Source organism: Maylandia zebra, linkage group LG11, assembly GCF_041146795.1.
Source record: "Maylandia zebra isolate NMK-2024a linkage group LG11, Mzebra_GT3a, whole genome shotgun sequence".
NCBI classification, from domain to species: Eukaryota; Metazoa; Chordata; class Actinopteri; order Cichliformes; family Cichlidae; genus Maylandia; species Maylandia zebra.
In genome coordinates, this window is record NC_135177.1 from 25,698,593 (window position 1) to 25,721,170 (window position 22,578).

General features: G+C 40.5%; 2 protein-coding genes across 6 annotated transcripts; one reads left to right on the forward strand and one right to left on the reverse strand.

Moving 5' to 3' along the window:
- Positions 1-206: 206 nt before the first annotated feature.
- Positions 207-22,479, reverse strand: LOC106675620 (C-X-C chemokine receptor type 3). Of its 5 annotated transcripts, XM_076890100.1 has the most exons (5): positions 22,354-22,479; positions 20,945-21,081; positions 4,824-4,931; positions 1,470-1,856; positions 207-1,363 (listed from the first exon to the last, which is right to left on the reverse strand). In XM_076890100.1, the coding sequence occupies exons 3-5, from the start codon at positions 4,824-4,826 to the stop codon at positions 629-631; spliced, it is 1,125 nt and encodes a 374-aa protein (XP_076746215.1). In that variant the 5' UTR covers positions 4,827-4,931; positions 20,945-21,081; positions 22,354-22,479; the 3' UTR covers positions 207-628. The 5 variants fall into 5 exon arrangements, with proteins under 5 accessions (XP_076746215.1, XP_076746216.1, XP_076746217.1 ...); XM_076890101.1 differs by lacking the exons at positions 20,945-21,081; positions 22,354-22,479 and adding an exon at positions 7,703-7,996; XM_076890102.1 differs by lacking the exons at positions 20,945-21,081; positions 22,354-22,479 and adding an exon at positions 7,632-7,664.
- On the forward strand, positions 15,042-20,698 carry trim35-28 (tripartite motif containing 35-28). Its single transcript, XM_004550905.6, has 6 exons — positions 15,042-15,692; positions 16,787-16,882; positions 17,540-17,770; positions 17,878-17,900; positions 18,120-18,238; positions 18,774-20,698. Exons 1-6 carry the CDS (start codon positions 15,279-15,281, stop codon positions 19,343-19,345), a joined length of 1,455 nt encoding a protein of 484 aa, XP_004550962.3. The 5' UTR covers positions 15,042-15,278; the 3' UTR covers positions 19,346-20,698.
- Positions 22,480-22,578: the final 99 nt, after the last annotated feature.

Here is a 22,578-nt window from a genome sequence, read left to right on the forward strand (position 1 = left end):
TTCATCAAATTAGTCACCAGGCCTCAAATAGAAACTGGAACTTGGAGACCAGTACACCTCATCAAAGGACTGTACACACTGTCTGATGAACTGTCTTGTAATTTTGATATATGTTCCCAAAACTCCTTCCAAAGCTGTAAGAATAAGTATTTATTTCAATGAATAAGCATCAAAGATTCCTTTAATAGGTCTGTTGGTCCTGTAGGTATAATCTTAAAAAGACTTTATTATGATAATAAAGATTTATTGTACATTTGAACATTTTACACATAAAATATAAATCAATATGCAAAATAAATGTAGCATAAAATACATGTTTAAAACATTTTAAGATAAAATAGTAGCTCTTTACATTAATAATTCTCATGCTGTCATAACTTATTTCTATTACAATACTGCCCAGAAAACAGAGAAAGGAAATCTCATACACTGCCAACAAATGCAGGTGTGAGTTATTTCTGTCCTGTCACATTCAACTACTGGTGCACTAAGAACTGTAGCAAACAACCAGTGCTGATTTCAGGTAATGTAACACAAAAAATATACAAACACAAGTTGTATGTGCTGATGTTCATGTATTTGTCTCCATGTTTGTTTAGGTCAGTCAGATTTGTTGTTTTTGTCTTTCTCAGATAGCAAGCGAGTGGGAAGTTTCAGCAGACTCGGACCACATTGAGCTTCTCCTGTTGCTGACAAAAGACTGGATTTTTGCACTTGCCACTTTGCAGCCCAGAGACCTGAGGATGCTCATGAGCTGACGGCGGAACTTCACACCCACAAAAGCATACAGGATGGGATTGAGGCAGCAGTGGATGAAACCCACACAGGTGGTCACTGTCTTAATTTTCTCCAGAGATGTTGTGCCTGAACAAGTTTCTGTTTTGTTATCAAAATGAATTGTTTCCACTAAGAGTGTGAAGTTGTACGGGGTCCAGCAGATAAAGAAAACCACCACCACAGCCACAATAACTTTAAAAGCTCTCTGCTTTTGATGGCTCTGGGCTCCATACCTCAGCTGATCCAGGATGCAGGAGTAGCAGAAAATCATTACACCAGAAGGAAGTACAAAGCCCACTATGAGATAAATCATGCGTGATGCCAACCTCCAATTATATACAGCCTCCTCACCAAATTTGTAATAATTGGGAACACACTCTCTTCTGCCTCGTCTATCATCAAACACATCTTCTAAAAAGATCCAGTCAATGATAGAGAGAAGCAGGGAAAAGCACCACACCATCAGGCAGCTGGCCTGAACAACCCAAGGCTTCTTCCTTGAGTACATCTGTGTAGCATGGACGATGGACAGGTAGCGGTCCAGACTGATGCAGGCCAGGAGAAGGATCCCACTGTAGAAGTTAATCTAAAGAAATCAATGAGAGATGAGCAAGACATATTTTGAAACCTCTGCTAAATTAATTGAAAGTACAGATTTTTTCACTGCATCTTTACTTCAGCACAATACTTACTGTAAAAACACTTCCAGCGATCTTGCACAGGGGAGTACCAAAAGTCCATCCATCACTTTGGGCATACTGTACTGCCCAGATGGGCAGCGTCACCAGCATCAGGATATCTGCCACTCCCAGATGGAGGATGAAGGTATCTGTTACGCTCCAGGTCTTCCTACTCCGAGCCAGTATTCCCAACAGCAATCCGTTCCCAAGTAGACCAACAACAAACACCACAGAGTACAGAACTGGTATGAACACAGCTTCAAAATTCACATTCTCAGTCAGGTCGCAAATATCACCCCCTTCATAAGAGCCATTCGAGTCTGAATAGTTATAGTTTTCATAGAAATCAGACCAGTCAAGGTCCTCCCCTGTCACTGTAATCTTTTCATCTTCCATCATCTGTGGACAGACAGAGAAAAGGCCGTTAATTTGGTTTCAGCACAAATGTTTTCTACCACATGGTGGTGCTATCTATCATCTATCTATCTATCTATCTATCTATCTATCTATCTATCTATCTATCTATCTATCTATCTATCTATCTATCTATCTATCTATCTAGCATTTAGTTTGGTCATTTAGATATTCTTGATGATCACATTATAAGCAGGTAAAAAACACTGTGTTTTGTAAATAATGTCATAACTGTAAGGACAGAGTAACACCACATGAACATACATACATATATACAAGTTTTGTGATATTTTTTTTTAATAAATGGAATTTATTATATCAATAAACATAAAAGTAAAGGATTCAAAAGAGCTCTATCACATCTCATCTTTACAAAACCTGGAAACTTACTCAGTGACAAAAATATAATAGCAAACTATAACACTTCACACCACATCAGAGTTTAATATGCTGTGGTCTGTCACTGTGAGCTAAAGGTGTGCGTACAAACAGAAAAACAAATGAGCACAATGAAAGCAATGCAAACATCAAAATTCAATCATACGCAAATTGAATTTTTATGCAGAATTCATCGTTTGCATTGTTTTCAATACAAACCGATTTTAATTATTTCTTAATTACATACTTAACTGCATGCATTTGTGCAGAGAGGGGAGAGTGCAGTTTAAATGTTCAATGTAATGTGTGTACTCTTATGTAAGCACAACTGAAATTTTACAACAAGGAATGACAAATGCATGAAATTTAACTAGTATAGCCTGATTGAAAACAGCATAAAATAAAAAACATACCAAACTAGGAGTCTCTGATATTGTAGATCACATAAATCTGCCCTGCGAAAAAGAGCTCTACCTCTAGCAGTCCCGATAAAAGCATCTAAAGCTACTACAAAGGAAGCTGACATAAGACAAAGGCTCAGGCACACAAACCAAAAAAAAAACCCTCCTCCACCTCACAGGGTACGTTATGACAGTATGAAAACTCTCATAAGCTGTAAATAAGAAGTCTGATGATTTACAGAAATTTAATGAAATAATTGCTAAGACAGTTTTAAGAAACGTCTTACTTTTAAAAAGTTTTATTTTTTATTTCCTCTTTTTTCCGAGACGCTAAGAATAAAGTTTTATCCTTTAATTTAAAAAAAAACAATTAACAAACTTAAAATGTTAAACTATGTGTTTCAGATGTCTGAAACAAGCCTACAATAGAAACAACTTAACATATTTATAAATTCTCAAAAAAATTGTAAAATTTTCTTTCTCCTTGTCGCCCTTCTGTTTATGTTAAAGTAGTAGTAAAGGGCCTTTACACCAATGTGGAGATATGAATACGTAAAAACACTTTCGGGGTCATTGTGTGAGTAACGTAGTCGCACTTTCCGTGAACGTTTCTGTGAAATCAGAGACTAAAAATGAAAACACTCATCAGTTTCATTTGGTTTGGAAGTTGTGTTTCAGAATTTGTTGCCATTTAAGAGAAACACACGATTTAAAAGAAATGCATTGTGTTGAGTGCTGAATTTGTCATATGTATTTGACATATATTACATGCAAATATGCTCTGATCCTGGACAAGCTCGGGCACATTGTTTCTGGCCACTGATCACAAATGTTGATGGGGTTCTTTTTTTTAAGCTTTTTTTGGGGGGGTAGACATGAGCTTAAGCTCTCTGTCACCACCAAAGATCAACCATCATCATGCAGTTTGACCAGATTTATTTCAGTGAGTAGTGTCTGATTGTCTTATTTGTATATTTTGCAGTGTTTAACTTGTTATGTATTATTCATGCATGTGCACATGTCCTCACACATCAGTTGAAAGCTGTAAAACGCTCTCTGGAATATGTTACATTTATAAACTGCAAATTTAGATTAGATGACAATGTCATAGCACACAAGTAATGGACTTTGCATACATCCATTTAGTTTTGCCACAAAATTGAAAGACAGTGTCATAAAAGTTGATCAAATATACGTTTCTGTATTGCTTTAACTGAATTGTGCACCAGTGTTTTGTTGCATTTGTTTGCTTCAGGCCTGAAAACTTAAAAACAATTCTAAAATGTGCTCAAGCAATCAAGAAAAACTGCAATAAGGACAAGAAATGCATATAAAATAAACAACATACATGAAATCCAAATTTTAAAACAGTTTTCACAGCAAGAAATTACAACACAAATATTGTTGTAAATGCACTCTTCTTGTTACTCATGTCAGGGCGACACATTCACACTTATTTCTAATTTAGAAAAGAAAAAGTTCTCTAAAGTGGCAACAGAAGATATGCACACATAGAAATGCCTTTGGAGACCACTGATGTTCAAACCAGAAACCTTTGTGCAGTGAGGTGACAGTGCTAACCACTGCCCTACAGCACCCTTTTATAGGTCTAATTTATGTTACTATCATATTTTTCAAAAGCAGACTCTATGCAGAGAACATAAAACTGACTGAACGTGCAGTGAAATAATAGTGTAGTCATGCTGTGCATCTTTTTGTCTTACATGTCTGTTTACACAAACAAATCACACTCTGGTTTTATTAGAACAGTAGTAGTGAAGAATATTGGTGCAGAATGCATGCCCAGAGACACAGCAGCAATTCACACCATTCATATAAAGCTCCTGGACTACACAGTCTCGTCAAAATGAATGAAAAAAACAAACTGAAATTATGAATGAACAGCTACATGTTGATAGATAAGCTCCTGGCATGTCTTAACAAACCAAAAAAAAAGATAGCGTTTTATGACACTCATATCAGTGTTAAATCTCACTTTATATCATTTTCAAGATCAGCATTTCAAAGATTTAGTTACCTTCCCCCAAAACCTCAAGATATTTCTCACACCTTTTTTTTTTCACTGTATTGCTCATGCTTTGTACGCAGCCACCAAACATGCAAAGATGACACCTGTGACAGAACTTGGTTTCAAATGTCTGTTTCCCCTTACCATTTACAAAAGCTTCAGATCGTGTTCCTGTTGTTTTTCACACCTTTCCTCGGCTGGTTGTGCAGCTCTTATGCAATTCATCTTAGAGGCAAATGGAAATGTAGGTACCTGTCAGAGAAAGAGAGAAAAGCACAGCTAGAAAACAGTTCTGTTGTGACCCAGATTATACATTTTACAAAGCAGCATGCATGTCTGGCTTTTTGGTTCATTCTGCAGTGGGATGCAGCACGCTGGAAACAGTGGGATTTAAACACAAGTCATTCAAATCTAACATAACATGACAACATTCTGATACAAACAAAAATATATAATATAAACACACGAATACTACTTTTTTGTCTCTAAGAAACTAATTAAAACTTGTTTGTTCACCATAAAATCTGTGCTTCTAAACTGAGGTTTGTTTTTTTTAAGCTACAGTGAAACCATTGAGATGTTGTTTTGGGCAGTTTGAGGAACTGAGAGAAGAAAACTGGCAGTTTTAATTCCTAAAATCGTTTTTGTATTGCTAAGTTTTAGCAGTAGTGAATCATTTCCTATAGCACATAGGAATCACAGTTCCAGTTTACAGGTTCAATCACATCTGCTCACTGATGTAATACCATCGGCTTCGTGTGATGTTGATGGTGTGATTGGATGTAAGATAAGATTCACAGAAGATGAATAAGCCTCTTGGCAAGATTTTTCTTTAGCAACTGTTTGAACATTTGCAGAATGGCTTCAACTTGAACCACCTCTTCCTTTTGCTTAGGCGGTTAATTTGACCACATTGTAGGTTAGTGTGCCACTAACCTGTGCCACTTGCTGAAAAAGGTTTCCGTTGTAATGCATGACTATCTATGATTGACAGAAGGGTCGGGAAGGAAAGACATAGTTCATATTGGGAAATCTATTTGATAGCGTGCTTGTTTCGACACTTCATTGGTAAGGGGACAGGCTTAGGTACACACTCGCACTCTATACAACTTACATTTAACGATGAAAAGACTTCCTCGGATATAATTCGTCATAGGTGTGAATGCTACTTTGTTTTGTTTTTGCGAAACTGCTACCATTATATAATGCACCCAGAATAAACTATTAAAACAGTACTTGATTTTAAATCCCTGAGTGATGGCAAAACAAACAGCAACAACAAAAAAAATGTCACTTGTGCAGGTTCAACTTGTAAACAGAAGGAACTCACAGCACCTCTGTGGATTTCCTGTGTGACATTCAGTCTCAAAAAATATATTCACCCTTTCAGCTGTAGTTAAGTAAAACAGAGCTCAACAACAGTGCTGATGTCACAACAAATATGTACAGTTTATTTTGCAGATGGAAGCGTGCAAAATCCACCACCCTGTCACAGTCATGATGTATTCAGAAGTGAATTATTAATGAATCTCATTGCTAAATGTGTGGTTTTAAAGCTGCACCCTTAAAAACGCCCAACATTACAGTTACCATCAAATCAGTGCCATACACCCTACGTGATTGTCCATGATCATATGAACCATCTGAGCTGGCTGTCAGGGAACAATCATTAAACCTTAGTACCATCAGTCTAAGACACAGTACTAGACAACAGACAAAAAGAGTTGTAATGACCAAACAGTTAAAACTGGTTTGGTGTGACAGATAAGCCTCTTCTGAGCATTAATCACTTAGTTCTTCCATGGTGCACACAGGAAAATCAGTCCATCACACTTTACTACTCTATTGTGAGCAGAGTAACAAAGCTAAGTTGAGGAACTCCTCCATAACCTGGTGTTTGGTAGAGCACAGCACATTACTCTTGCTGTCTGCTCTTACTGATAGTCAGGCTTCAGCCTAATTGAGGAAGGCATCCTTCACCTGTCTGTGAACTTGGGATTACACGGAAGACAAAGTTTTGCAATGTCTCAAAGTATCATTTTCACAGTGAATAGTGGGAGGAGGTGTTCTATGTGCAAGCTGCACGCTCAGCTCTGGGGCATCCCAGGCAGGAAATACAAGGCGCTGAAAGGTCAGGTTGAGCTGTTTTCCTCTTCCCGAGCAGCAGGCAGCAGATTGGCAGGATTTTATAAAATTGCAGTGTTTGCAGTGATGTTTGTTCTATATTTGACCAAAAGGGCCAAAATCCTCTCATCTGTCACTGCCGTGCTTTGAGAGCAGCACATAAGGATCAGATTTGGTGCATTAAGCTGTGTGGCTGCTTCACGGCCACAACAGATTTCTAAAGTCTCAATAAGCATGTGCATCAAAGCCTCATGAGGCAGAATGTGATATCAAATATTTCCAAACTGGGGAGTGCTAAAAGTAAGAAGTTTTTCTCTTTATTTTTTGGTTTATTTTAGTTTTCCAAACAAACAAAATCATTTCAGGAGTTATAATTTTTCCCCTCAGAATCTATTTTTCATGTTTTTTCCTTAATTGACTGAAAAAACTAAATATTTCACATCTAGTTTTAATTCATGTTAAAAACCTTGCTGTCTATATAGTGTGCATTCCCAGTTCCTATTATTTCACCACATATTCAGTCAGCGCTAAAAGTTGGAAACTACTTTTGGTCTTTTCAAATTATGAGAGTTTTTATTAATACCAGCCAATCAGGACTGACACTGTGAGATTTAGGCTCAAACCCTTCAGGTTTAACTACTCTGAGGGCTTTCAAAAATGACAAACAACACTTTAGATAACAGTCTAAAAAAGTTGTTTAAAAACAGACAGACAGTAAAATTGCCTGTTTAAAAGTTAGATTTTCTCCAGTTCATCAAGTGATAAAGTAAAATGTTCTCTCTCAACTTACTCCCACACACTGATAGAGTGAACTTAGTTGCCACTAACTTGTGAAGGAGTTACTCAAGTGTGAGCTCAGGCTGGTATACTATCATGTGCATGTGCCAAAGGCGTGGTACCGTCAACTTCAGGTATCAGATGAGTCAGAATAGTTGCACGTCTCTCGTTGTCATTTCTTGTGGCAATGCTGTCCCGGTTGAGGCATTCCTTCTGATAGCACTTGAAACAGGTCATATCATCCTCATCCTCTGGAGTTCTGGCAAAGAGGCTGTAGCTTGAACTGATCGGTACAGGGTTTGGATCATCAGGTGGAGCACTTTGTCCATTTTCTCCTTTTTTCTTCTTCTGCTGGGTTCTGATGGTATTCTCAGTGTGAACGAGATGGTGTCTTGCATTACATGGCTGCTATGGCCTCCCTGTATGCCCTCTCTCAATGCCCTGCCCCGATCTCATCATCGCCTCAATCACAATCTTGATGTTTATGTAGGAAATTTGCTAGGACCTTTTGCAAGTGATGAGTCAAGACTTTTCTCTTGAGCTTCTCCTTTCCCTCTGTTCCAGCATTCTGCTTCATATTTCCACAGATGTAATGTCTTTTCAGTTTCTTTTCTTCTTTATTCTATGATCTATTTTTTTCCTTCCAAATAAATTAGCTCATGCTGAGTGTTCCTCTCTGTGGAGCCCCAAAGTTTTTTACCCAAACATACGTAACACTTATAGCACCATCACCATATTTTCCCCTCATATAAACAGCATCCACCTCTTCAGTCTTCAGTGGGATTTTCTTTACCAGACCTATCCCCATGCTCACAAATGCTTAATTGTATCTATCTGGCACATTAATTTCTATCAATGTCACCTCAAATCCAAACTGTCTTTCGCTACAACCAGGCAAAACAGTCACAACAGACTTAAACGTTCGGAAAACCCTTGTCCTCAATTTACTTTCCCATTGAGAAAGTACTCTTTGTTCCCTGAGCACTGAATTTACTCAGCCTTGTGATGACAAATCTCTAGACCAAAAGCGGGCAATCAGTTTTTGTGCGGGGGTTTTGTTTGTTTGTTGTCTTTTCCCCAAAGAATTATCACAATTTATTTCACATATCTGACCTCTGAGAACAACATTTCTGGATACACAATGGGAATACATCTAGGGTTTACACTGTTTGGCCTTTTTGTGTCTCAACTATGGAAGGTAAAGCTAAAAAAAATAGATTATTCCAGTATGATCTGTCTCTGTCCATCTCACACCCCTCATTCAATCAACCAAGGCGTCAATGCTGAAGCTTGTTATGGAAATCTGAAATAAACCTCAAACAGTCAGTTTGAGTTTGAATTTACTTTGCAAAGGGATCAGCCAACAGCACAGCATGCATAATCCTGTCATGCATACATGACAGGATTATGCATGCTATACAAAGAGGTATCGTAAGTCTAGATTATGTGTCTATCTGCCATGATCACAGTATAAAGTCAGTGTGCAAAAGATACTTTACAGCTCAACATGTGGTATATCTGAAAGATCACGCTGAGAAAGAATAAGACTGTAGGGAGCTTCTCACTGAGTAGGTTCAGCTTTACACAGGGAAAAAGAGAATCGTAAAATTTTCCATCACAGTATGCATTGGGGTATTAATAAAGTCTGTATGACTAAGCCCAGTAGCCCCTGGTTACAGTGGCTTAATATAACATACAGCAAACAAAACACTTTCTGAAGTTGCATCAGAAAGTGCTCGGACTCTTTCACTTTCTGCATAACTTGTCTTACAGTTTCTAAATGTCTCAAATGACTTGCATAAATGGCCTAAAATTCATGAACCATAAATAACAATGAGAATATTTTTTGTGTTTTTTATAGAATTGATTAAAAGTCAAAATATGAAATTGCTCACTTAATAAAAACTTAAGACCTTTAAATTCGCATATCTCAGAAATGCACACGTAGATTTGTGCAGTTTATCCCCACTCAGTGTGGTGCATGCTCTCGAGCCCTGTCAGAAATGTGTGAACTGGACTCTTCACAGATACTCTGGGGGGTGGAAACCTTATCTGAACCAAGTTCCTGAGGTTACTTCAGTAATATCTTTTGCTTTGGGTCATTAAAATGCTGAAAGCTAAACCATTGCCCTATTCTCAGATCACATGCACTGTGGGAAAGGTTTTCTTTGAGTACCTCTGTGTGGGACTACATTCATCTTTTCTTTAGTTCTGGGCAGCCTCCCTGTGCCTCTGCCGAGAAGCGCTGCCATACTACAGTGCTAAGGCTCGAGGATGGTGCTAGTCCAGGGGATTTTTTCCTTATGCGCTCACTTTACATTTAAGTCAAACCCTCACCACGGTCTCCAAGTAGCTGATTGCCAGAGGAAGCAGAGAAATACTGAACCTCTATTACAGCGATGCGTTGGGCTCTTGATCACCTCCCTGACTCAGGCCCTTCTTGCTTTATTTCCCATTTTAGCCAAATGGTCAACTCTAGATGGAGTCCAGTCCAGACACAGTGATTTGGTTATGCTTTTGTAAAATAATGTAATTTTCCACTGCATTCGGGTTCTGCCATCTGTTCACAGCTTTATTAACAGTAAAAAGTATTTTTTAATGTTGAGGTTGTCAGAAAAAGAGCATTAGTTTCACAGCAAATGCATGTTTGTTTGTTGGTTGGTTAAATGAGGACTTTCTGAAGCCTCTTTACAGTTTGTTGTCCAAAATACCAAACTTGCACTGAATTGTTGCTACTGGGAGCTTCACTGTTTTGGTTCCTTTTTAAAACGTTACCAAGATTGTTCAAAAGACACACATACAAACCAAACCACACATTTTCCACACGCTGTCACTGTCCTTCTAAAAGGAATTTTTCTCTTTTATTTGTTTTCTTTTACTTGTTGTTGCAGAATTCACAGTGTCTCTGAGTTTGGTAACTTTACCGTGCTCAGTGGTTTTCAAGTATTTTGAGGCAAAAACACACTAAAGGTTAAACTGGATTATTCACACCTGCCAAAAACAAAAAAGCATATCTTACCCACAGAAGAACAGTGTCATCAGTTCTTCTCTTAACTGTAAACACTTTTCTTAAAGCAACACCATCATCATCACTCCATCATCAAATTTTCTACATTTCTGGTAACGGTCTCTTTGTCGCAAACAGATGTTAAAGGCTGAGTTTAATTCATTTACTGACAAAGAGAGAAAACACACATTAATAAAAGTCAAAGATGTTTTCATTGGAAAAACTCTCCTTGTTATTTTTATTCAAATTTCCAGTGGATAATGCAGGAATATTCATTTCACCATGATGGAAATGTAGTAAAAATCAGATAAAGTGAAAGCTTTTGTTCAGCTCAAGCCTTTCCTTTGAGAAGCCAAGTTTCTCTCAGAAAGGATGGGTTAGGTTTCCTTTTCAGCTTGCTTGGCACCATGTCAGCCAACTTCTCCCCACAGTGGAGGCATTTAGGCTGAAACTATGGCCAAGCTAAAAACTCTGTAGTTAGTAGATTGTGTTGGCTGCTTGTGTTTTGCTTTAAAACAAAAGCAGTCCCCCACCACCACCACCACCACCACCCTCGCAGATTTTTGTTTTCCTCATCGACACCAGTGAGGGCCTTTGATGTGCACTAATGGTAAATGCAACTGCAGTTAAAGGGAAAGTTTACAAGATGTTGGTGATGGTTTGGAGATGATGGCACACATAAAACAGAAAGGAGGCAGAGCTGGAGTTGACAACTCCTTTTAAGCATTTTGGAGACAAAGTAAGAAAAGCAAGACTGAGATGATTTGAACTTGTGCAGAGGAGGAATAGTGGATATATTGGGAAAATTATCTTAAATATGGAGCTGCCAGGCAGGAGGAAAAGAGGAAGACCACAGAGAAGATTCATGGATGTAGCAACCCCTAAGGGGACCAGCTGAAGAAAGAAAGGTTTATGGTCAGTTGCAACGACAATTTATGGTTGAAGCCACATTTCAAGGGGCACACCTTTGGGGAACCACTCTTTAACAATCACCACTCAGAGTACGTCACGCAGTAGTGCTGCAGTGCCATCTGTTGGATACCCCGCTATCATCTCTCAGAACAGTGTTTTGTAAAACAAATCTACTGTATGATTGCATCAGTGACTAAAGGATTGATGTTCCAAATAACGCAAAGACTGTTTAATAAACTAAGATAAACAGAGGAAACCAGATTAAGTGCAAAATCCTGCTCCAGCTCTTTTATAAACTCTAAGCAGCAAACAGGAAAATGTTTTAGATTCTTCACTGGCAAGTAAAAATAAAGAGAAAATATACAAAAACAATGTGCTTGTGTGCTGCAGTTATGTATCTTCATAGATTATGCTTGCCTGGTTTAAGAATTGGTTAAGTCACCTTAAGTTATTTCTACTGCACAATGACAGCTGCTGTGTTATCTGAGCTTCCAGGGAGACGTGTTGGTACTCCATGATGTACATCAAAATATGAGGCAAAAGTAAAGGAAACACAAAAAGTAATAAAACCATCTCAAATAATATTTATTCATTGTGACAGCCTCAAGCGGCCTAAATGTACAAAAACTGTCATTGATTTGGGAAATGCATAGTGGGCATGCCTTTTTATAAATCTATGCCGTAGTTCATAGGTTTCATTTCTCCTTTCACTGGGGTGAAAACACCTTCTGTTTTATATGGGACCGCAACACATTTTTGTCCTTTGCTCTCCCCATACTGAAAAAATGTTCTACATTTTGATTACCTTTAATTTTTGAAAATCAACACCCACCGTAAGGGAAGATAGTTTTCTAAAATCTGCCTGCAAAAGCACCAAAACGTTTCACTGTGGGTCTCCTGCAGGCTAAAGTGTTATTTAGTTTCCACGCTGCAGCAAAGTGGAAAAATGTTTGTCACTGCAGATTTCAAAGGTTGTGCAGATTTCTTTGGAATAGGCTTTAAAAAAAAAAAACCACAAAGAGAAAGAAAGACAGCCACAAGAATTGCAAACATCCAGTGGGTGAAACTTGCTGACAGTACCTGGCACAGGGTTTTCCCCTGTGGTGACACCTATCTGTCAGTGTCATGAGAAAGCTGTCGCTCTGAAAGAAATGTGCTAGCAGATGGATGGATGGCACCATCTCTGAAACCTGAACTGAAATAACAGCAAGGAGCTCATATAAATGTTACTGGGACAAAATGGAGAATGCATGAAAGTAAAACTATGATCGAAGGAAAAGAAGAAACCTCATGTTCCTTTAATCGCTGGTCTGTTTCAGACCACAAAAGGAACATCGAGTCCCACCTGTCCAGCAACAACACACGAGAGGTGTGGCAGGGAATGCAAGACATCATCAACCACAGAGGCAGCACTGCGAAAACAGAAAACCCGAATGGGCAGCTGGCAGAGGAAATAAACAGCTTCTTCGCCCGCTTTGAAACACCACAACAGCAACACTCATCTGCTTCAGCCCTGCTCCCATCCTCATCCTCACCTGGTTCCTGAGGGCTCCATCCACTCACTGTAACGGAGCACGATGTCAGACGTGTGCTCCTAAAAGTGAACCCCAGGAAGGCGGCCGGTGCAGATGGAGTACCTAGCAAGGTACTAAGAGCATGCGCACACCAGCTCACCCTCATCTTCACCAGACTCTTCAACCTCTCACTGGATCAGGCAGCCATCCCATCCTGTCTAAAATCAGCCACAATCATCCCAGTGCCGAAGAAGTCTCCCATCTCCAGCCTGAATGATTACCGCCCTGTGGCCCTCACACCGGTAATCATGAAATGCTTTGAGAGACTAGTCCTTCAGCACATCAAGGATTACCTCCCCCCAGAATTCGACCCCCACCAGTTTGCATACCGTGCAAACAGATCCACAGAAGACGCCATCGCCACAGCCCTCCACGCTGTGCTGAGTCACCTACAGTAGAGCAGCGGCAATGCTACGTCCGAATGCTCTTTGTGGACTACAGCTCAGCCTTTAATACGATCATCCCGGACATCCTCATCACCAAACTGGTCACTCTTGGCCTCCCTCCTCTCACATGTGCCTGGATAAAGGATTTCCTCACAAACCGGCCCCAGACTGTAAGACTCGGCCCTCATCTCTCCTCCACTCGCACACTGAGCACCGGCTCCCCACAGGGCTGTGTGCTGAGCCCCCTCTTGTGTTCTCTCTACACCCACGACTGCAGTTCGACCCACAACAACACTCTCATCATCAAGTTTGCTGATGACACCACGGTAGTCGGACTCATCTCGAAGGGAGACAAGGCAGAGTACAGAGAGGAAGTCCTGAAGCTGGCAGCATGGTGTTCAAAAAACAACCTGGCACTGAACACTAAGAAAACCAAAGAGCTCATTGTTGACTTCAGGAGACACAGCACTGACTTGGCCCCCCTCTACATCAACGGGGAGTGTGTGGAGAGGGTCCACACTTTCCGGTTCCTTGGTGTCCTCATCTCTGCTGACATCTCCTGGACAGGAAACATCTCAGTGGTCATCAAGAAGGCTCAACAGCGGCTGCACTTCCTGAGAGTCCTCAGGAAGTACAAGCTGAACTCCAACCTGCTGCTGACCTTCTACCGCTCATTCAATGAGAGCCTGCTAACCTACTGCATCACGGTATGTTACGGCAGCTGCACCAAAGCAGATAGAGTGAGGCTTCAGAGTGTGGTCAAGACAGCACAAACGATCATCGGCTGCCCTCTCCCCTCCCTGATGGACATTTATTCCTCCCGCTGCCTCACCAAAGCAGCAAACATTATCAAGGACAGCTCCCACCCTGGCTTCAACATGTTCAGCCTGCTTCCCTCAGGGAAGCGCTACAGGTGCATCAACACAAAAACCCACAAACTCAAAAACAGTTTCTTCCCCAAAGCGATAACCACCCTGAACTCACACATGCACAGATAACACAGCCCCCCACTTCCCACTTCCTCTATATGGACCACCACTGTGCAATACCAATTCTACGTGCAACAACTCAACTGTATATACAAAACACTATTTATACTATTTATACCAATTCCATGTGCAATACTCAACTGTATATACATAACGCTATTTATTACATATTACTTACATATTACCTGTATATTGTACATTATATATATATATATGGTTTTTTCCCTATGTTAATACTGTCCATATGTACATAATGCTGCAGAACTGTATCCCCCCCCCCCCCCCCCCCCCCCCCCCCAGCATGTTTAGTCTGAGTAGGAGATGCTCTATATCTCATTGTACAACTGTATAGTGACAATAAAGGCATTCTATTCTATTCTATTCTATTATGGAATTTTTGAATGTCAAATTTCAGAAAAAATAAATTTCTTCACATCCTTTTCAGCACTAGAAGCGTGTCCCTCATTTTCCCACAAACAAACTCTTTGTCCTATATTGGGTTTGTTGGGATCAGCTCATCCTGCTCCCCACCAGATATTTATTGTTCCCTCCAGGACCACTAGAGGGCAGTGCTTCAAAAAACAGTGAGTAGATCTGCTTCCTGTATCACAAACACGGAAAAGGAGTTGCGGGAAGAAGTTGTTGAACTTTGTCAACGCAATGATAGTAAATCTTCGTTATTTTTTGCTTTCTGTTCTAATCTAACCAACATTTCGCCAGTTGATTTCGCCTAACCCACGGAGGCGGGTGGATACGTGTCTGTCTGCCTTTATTTGTCGATTTTCGCTGTTTTTGAAAGCGAAAGCAAATTGAAGCGGGCCTGTGAAGCCATGTCTGACAACATGGAAGAGGATGAGCCTTTACCTCTCCAGCAGGAGCTGACCTGCCCTGTATGCCAGGGCATATTCCGGGACCCGATGCTGCTGCCCTGCACCCACAGCTTCTGTCGGCAGTGTCTGGAGGAAAATTTTAAGTACAGCAAAAAGTGTCCCGTCTGCAGGGAGGAGTGTGAGAAAGACAAGGCCATCGCCAATCGTGCGCTCAATAGCACCTGCGAGTCCTTCCTTAAACAGACGAACAAACGACCGAAAACCATTCAGCCCAGTGACGCAGTCTGCAACCTGCACCTGAAACCCCTGGAGCTGTACTGCGAGAAGGACGAGGAGCCGGTGTGCGTGGACTGCGTCACTCTGCACAGCACCCACAGGCTGTACACACTGAGCGATGGGGCGCCCATGTGCAAGGTAAGAGTTCCCCTAACCAGTTTGTCAGATTCTTCTTGAGAAAGAAAAAAAGTGCTATGCAATCCTGTTTCCACCAGCAGGAACTGGTTTGTTTGAGATTTCTTAAAAGCTGACAAACTGTAGTTGCAGCTGCTCATTTAGTAATATGTTATGTAAAGGTGTTAACAGTAAGTTTACCAAACTTTGTTTAAGGCCAGTGCCAGACTAAAAAAGAAAAACTGAATGTGGATTCAAATTGGGGGCAGGGATAGCTCAATAGGTAAAGTGGTCGCCCCATGATCGGAAGGTCGGCGGTTCGAATCCACTTAACGGCTACCCTGAGGTACCCCTGAGCAAGGTACCGTCCCTACACACTGCTCCCCGGGCGCCTGCTTAGTGGGCTGCCCACTGCTTCACTGAGTGAATGGGTCAAATGCAGAGAAAAACAAGTAATTTCCCCATGGGGATCAATAAAGTATCCATTATTATTATTATTATTATTATTATTATTATTATTATTATTAAATTACAAATGCGTTTTTAGTTAGCGTTAATGTCCTTTCTATCAGCTATGTAGGCTCTGATATAATGTCATCAGCAGCAACGGTGGCAATTTTGGATCTTCTGTAAAAGGAGATAATCAAGAAGTATATCAGATGCCCGTTATCTGCCATCAAAGACAGAAAATTGTTCACAGGATTGTTATTGCAGTCTGTACAACCACCTGAAGCACCACAGTGAATGCTTGTGAATATCTTGGCCTGCAATAAACGTTGTCACCCTTTTTTGGTAACAGCTCTCTGGTAACTCTATCCCCCTACAACAATTGTTTTAAAGCACAATCTTTTGGGCAGCAGTGGCTCTGGTAGCAGAAAGGGTCAATCCCCAGATCCTACAGTCTGTTGAAGTATCCTTGAGCAAGATACTGATAGATGGATAGACATAGTAGGAAGAACTTTGAATGCTCATATTAAATAGAAGGCACTATATAAGTATCTCCTATAAGTACCAGACCATTTACAATTTGATATCCTGTCATCTGTCTAACATGTGTATATTTGTGTTGTGTGTGTAACCCTTGTCACTGGCCTAAAACATTTTGTGCTTTTTTGCAGAAGGAGCTGAGCGAGAGAGTCCACATTTTTGAAAAGAAAGTGGACTCGTACAAGAAAACATCTCGCAATCTCAAAAACGCAGTGACCTATATCAAGGTAAGGTGACTGACATGTCTCACGGTGTTCTTATTACATGAATAGTGATTAAGCTGGTTATTAATAGCAGCAGGACTGTTATTTTGAATTCAGACATCTTCAGTTTCTAAAGCGTGGCTTCCTGGGGCGATCTGTAAAGTACTTTGCCCCCTTATGTTAAACTGATCCGGTGCAGATTAAATAAATTAGAGAGGAATATGACTCAGAAACATCGCAAATACGTACAATGTTATCCACAGGCAAAAAGTAAGATACACAATTGTGTACAGTGATTCATGTGTAACTTCTGTGGACTCACAAATACATGCTTCAATCCACGCACTAATACAAAGCAATTTGACCACACGTGCACGGTTCTGTCTATTGAGAACAAGAAAAGACTTTTTCATTAAAAAAAAAAAGGTAATACATTAAAAAAAGACAAATACAGAGAGAAAGCCCAGATGTCTCCATTTCAGTCTGTGACATGAAACAAAAGTTACACACAAATCACTGTACACAATTGTACGCTTGTGGATCATATCGTTCATATTTGCAACGCTTTTAAAGCATATTTCTGTCCATAGGTTATGGGGTATTAATTTCACTGCTTCACGTTAATATTTTTCTGGCATACAGCACAAATGTACAGTACAAATCTGCTCTGTCTTAATACAGTATCAGGCTGAAGAAGCAGAAAAGCAGATCAAAGCAGAGTTTCAGAGGCTTCACGACGTGCTCACCGCAGAAGAAGCGATGCGTCTTAAAGCTCTGTCTGATGAGGAGGGGGAGAAGATCGCTGGCATACAGAAACAGATTGAAAGCACAGAAAAGGATGTTGTCGCTATGAAGGAGCTCATTGATACAATTAAGAAGGAGATGGGCAATGAGGATCTACCACTCCTCCGGGTAAAAAAAACAAAAACAAAAGTCTGTTATCACAATGTCGTTTTGTGTCTCACGAGCGCTTTACATGACTTGAATCAAACTGATTTCGGTCACTTTTTTTGTTTCAGAATTTCCAGAATTTAAAAAGACAGTAAGTCCCTGCAAAACTTGCTGTAATCAGAAATAATCTTTGCAAAAACAATCTCTGTTATAGATTAAATACATCTAAAAAATTCATTACAATGATGTTTTTGATAAATATTTGCACAATCGTCACATTACAGTTTTTTCTTTTATTTAGCTCTCTGCTGTCTTTTGCTAAGTTACAACTGTCTCTCATTAACTTTCCACATTGCCGTCTCTTGTCTAGAGCTCACTGGTCTCGTTCAGAGCCTCGCATTCCCTACGGATCCCTTTTGAACGTGGCCAAACACGTTGGTGGTCTGGGCTTCAACGTATGGAAGAAAATGCAGTCTCATGTGAAATATTGTGAGTACGTTACACGGTGGGATTTTGGAACAGTGGAACTGCCTTTATTGCCCGAAATATACACAAATTTTAGAAGACACACGTGCACTAGAGTGCATCTGATAGGCTAAACTTTATTATAAGAATTGTGAATGTAGATCAGTATTGCACTTCAGTCATTGCCTGAAAACCAGTGTTGTATGGACTGAGCTGTTCATCATGTATTTGTTATCATTTGACAGTGATCCAGATCCTCCATGAAAACTAAGCTTGAGCTTGAGGATGGCTATACTACAGTATTTCAGGACCGAATACAAAAATAACTAGTCTGTTTATTTATTTCAGACAGAAAGAAATGCCACTGAACCTTGGAATCAGTACATTTTAATACTAGTTAGTCTTTTCCTGCCAGCACTTAATAGTGGATGTTTGTAGTCTTGAGCTCTAGAACAGTACATGGAGATTGTACATGACTTTCCTACATTTAGTACATTTAGCATATCTCTTCACAAGAAATTTGACCCCCATTGTGGCTTTTCTCACCCTGTGTGTGCAGATCCAGTGCTGTTGAACCCGAACACAGCCTCGCCTTGGCTGTCTTTGAGTTCAGACCTGGTCAGTGTGAAGGAAAGCTCAGAGCGGCTGACCATCCCCGATAACCCACAGCGCTTTGATCCCTGCGTCTTTGTCCTAGGTGCTGAAGCTTACACCTCCGGGAAACACAAATGGGATGTCTTTGTAGGTGACAACCCCAAGTGGATAGTGGGAGTGTGCAGAGAGTCATTGCAGCGTAAAAAGAAGTTTACAGTTGCAACAAACCGCGGTGTGTGGGCCTTAGGACTGAGCAAAGGGGTGTATAATGTAATGACGACTAAGCGTGAAGAGCTGCAGCTTCAGCAGCGACCTGAAAAGATTCGAGTCAAGCTTAATATAGAAAAGGGAGAGGTGTCATTTTGGGATGGAGGGTTAGGGAAGCACCTGGTCACACTTACACACAAGTTTGAAGGTGCAATATGTCCTATTTTTGGTCCCGGCCTCCATAGCTCGCCCATGGCTCTGGTTCCAGGAAAAATAGCTATACACATGTCAACAACCCAAGATAAGGTTGACGTGAAGATGCAAAATTGAAAATCAATGATGAAAAACTTTTAAAAGCAAGAGAAACTCGACAAGCCTTTATCAGTCGATCAGGGGCAACGAGAACATCAAATAAAAGTTTAAAAGATTAAATCTGCCAGTAGATGAAACATCAGTTTAAGTATAAAGATGAAAATAATGACACTGACATAATGTTCGAAGCGTGTGATAAAACACAATGTCAGAAACACAATTTAGAGTGAAATGCCTAAACTTTAAAACATGCAAACCAGCCTGCAAAAGACAGTCAAGATGAAACGTGTTGACGGCGTGCAGAAGACAGAAACCAAGAAGTGATCAAAGGATGACACTTTGTGCCGTAGTGCCTTTGCTGAGAGAAACCGAATCCACTGATCTTTTGGCACCTTGCTAGTGACCGACCAAAGGAGGAAAAAGTAAACTGAATTTGGGATGTCACGCTATGTTGTATCGAAGATGATCGCCATGATCGAAAGGTTCTTGCTGTGTTAATATTACTGATATGATAGTCTCATAAATAATTAACAGTGACTGTGACATATGACACCACCAACATAGGTGGTGATATTACAGCTTAATGCGGGCTGCCGTTCAGGCTGTGATTTACAACCACAGTAAGGATGTGGTTATTTATATCAGAGCGATGAAATATCAGCCTGTGGTCCACACACAGACACTCACGCTTTCTGTCTCGTCTCTACTCATAGGTGTATTTTGTTATTTCTTTCTTTTTTCTTTGTTTTCACCTTGCATTGCATTGATGGAAGATTTCAGGCCGTATTGATTTGTTTATGAGTTCATGGAGTTGCCTTTACTTCACTGCCTTCACTGTTTGTTTTGCACAACAGTTGTCTGGCCCTCTGCACCTCCCTACCCTCGTGTTTTGAGCGTAGTTAATGTGGCCAAACAGAAACAAAACACATGACGAAAACAAAGGATTGGACTGAGAGCTTTATTTTTTTTAACCCTTCAATGAAATAAAGGCGATGATGGTGATTAAGTTTGAAACTTCACTGTTATAAAGTCACTTGCTTCTGGGTTTTAGGGGATGATATTGTAGTTGTTGTTAGCCTTTGATTCATTTGATTTCTGTGAGGAATCAGAAAATTTTCTCAAATATACACTTAAAAAAATGCGTTTCAAATGCTTTTGGTGATGCTGATGTTTTGGATTAAAATGCAAAATGAAACTGCTGATTGTTGGGATTGTTGGGATAGTTAAATTGCTATGCTGGCTGTCATTCACTATACTAAGTTCATGCTTAGCAACACTTTGTGATATAAAATATGCTACTGCAGTGTGTGTAACCTCTAAACATTAACACTTGTGTGTCGGTCTTCAATTTAAAAACTGTTTCAAATTAAATGTGTGTTGAGTTCTTTTCAAAACGTTTGCAAACAGTATGGGGAACTTTATTCAGCAGGGAGCAGATGAATTCAGCAGTGGTGAAAATAATAGTTTAACTTGTTAATTTGCAGAAAATCAATAAGTGCTTACAGATACACAAACAAAAAGCAAGAACATAAGAGGGAGAACGAGAATGACCATGGGACAGATGTAGCAGTGTAGATGCAAGGAGTAGAGGTAGTGATGGGAGATGAGTTTAAATACCTGACATCAACGGTCTGCACAAGAGCAGTGAAGAGAGTCCAGGATGGAGGATGGTGATGAGTCTGCATACCGGCAGGAAGTTGAGCGGCTGGTACTCTGGTGCAGTCAGCACAATCTGGAGCCGAACACTCTTAAAACTGTAGAGATGACAGTGGACTTCAGGAGACACCCCTCAACACTGCTCCCCCTTCCCATATCAGACAGCCCGGTGTCGACTGTGGAGATCTTCAAGTTCCTGGGTACCACCATCTCCCAGGACCTGAAGTGGGAGACCAACATCAACTCCATCCTCAAAAAGACCCAGCAGAGGATGTACTTCCTGAGACAACTGGGGAAGTACAGTCTTCCACAGGAGCTGCTGATCCAGTTCTACACTGCGGTCATTGAGTCTGTCCTGTGCTCCTCCATCACAGTCTGGTATGGTGCAGCCACTAAACAGGACAGGAGCAGACTTCAGCGGACTGTACAGGCAGCAGAGAAGATCATCGGCGCCCGCCTGCCCTCCATCCAGGATCTGTACCTCTCAAGAACCAGGAAACGGGTAGGGAAAATCATCGCAGACCCCTCACGCCCTGCACACAGACTTTTTGATCTGCTGCCCTCTGGCAGATGGTACAGAAGCCTGCAGACCAGGACCACCTGACATAGGAACAGTTTCTTTCCCCTCGCCATCTCCCTTCTAAACAGTTGACCTGTCACACTGCTCCCACTGCCAGACTGCAACTGCACCTTATGTACATTCTGTAGTATTCATTCCACTTCATTTCATTCCTGTATTTTATGCATATAAGTTTAGATTAGTTATTTATAGTTGGTTTACACAGCTTTGTGTATGTATGTGTATGCATGTGTAATGTATATATAGACACGTGTGCGTGCGTGTGATTTACATTGCTGTGCTTGAGAGCCTCCATCTACCGGAACCAAATTCCTTGTATGTGTCTGCACATATACTTGGCCAATAAACACGATTCTGATTCTGAGATGAGAATCAGGGGTAATTTGTGATGGAAAGAGAAGGTTCAGAATAAGGTAGTGAGACCTGTGATGTGTTGCTCTGACCAAAAGCACAGGAGGCAGAGCTGAAGATGCCAACATTTACAACTAACCAGAATGGACAAGATTAGAAATTAATTTTCGAGAAGAACAGCTAAGGCTGAGCAGTTTGGACAAGTGCAGAGGAGGGATTGTGGATTTATTGGACTAAGGACGTTAAATATGGAGCTGTCAGGTAGGAGGAAAAGAAGACCACATAGAAGATTAATGGATTTATAGTAAAGGAGGATATGTAAACGGCTAGTGAGACAGGGGTGGGGGAAGATACAAGTAGATAATCCACTTTATCCACAAATAAATGACATAAATAATGAACAAAATATTTCATAAACAACCCTCCGTTTGTGGCTTACACAAGATCCAAGTGTAAAATTTGATTGTCTCCGCTGGGTGGCAGTAGTGGGATGGGTCTTTGTGTTGGTCACCGTTGGTTATTGCTCGCCTGCCAAAAAGCACCAAAACACTGGCTTCTCACCACAACATGGTCCGCAGGAGTAGCGTCGATGCTTTTAAAACGTGTCGCTGATAGCTGCAAGCAGTTCTCCGAGGTGTACCATCATTTTGTTATTACATAATGA

Excerpts from the sequence above, each read along its gene's own strand:
- LOC106675620 (XM_076890100.1), bottom strand. Across the intron at positions 1,364-1,469 it reads TCGCTGGAAGTGTTTTTACA|ATTAACTTCTACAGTGGGAT; the intron begins GTAAGTATTGTG and ends TGATTTCTTTAG.
- trim35-28 (XM_004550905.6), top strand. The coding sequence starts at position 15,279 with ATGTCTGACAACATGGAAGAGGATGAGCCTTTACCTCTCCAGCAGGAG. Across the intron at positions 15,693-16,786 it reads ATGGGGCGCCCATGTGCAAG|AAGGAGCTGAGCGAGAGAGT; the intron begins GTAAGAGTTCCC and ends GCTTTTTTGCAG. Across the intron at positions 17,901-18,119 it reads TTCCAGAATTTAAAAAGACA|AGCTCACTGGTCTCGTTCAG; the intron begins GTAAGTCCCTGC and ends TCTCTTGTCTAG.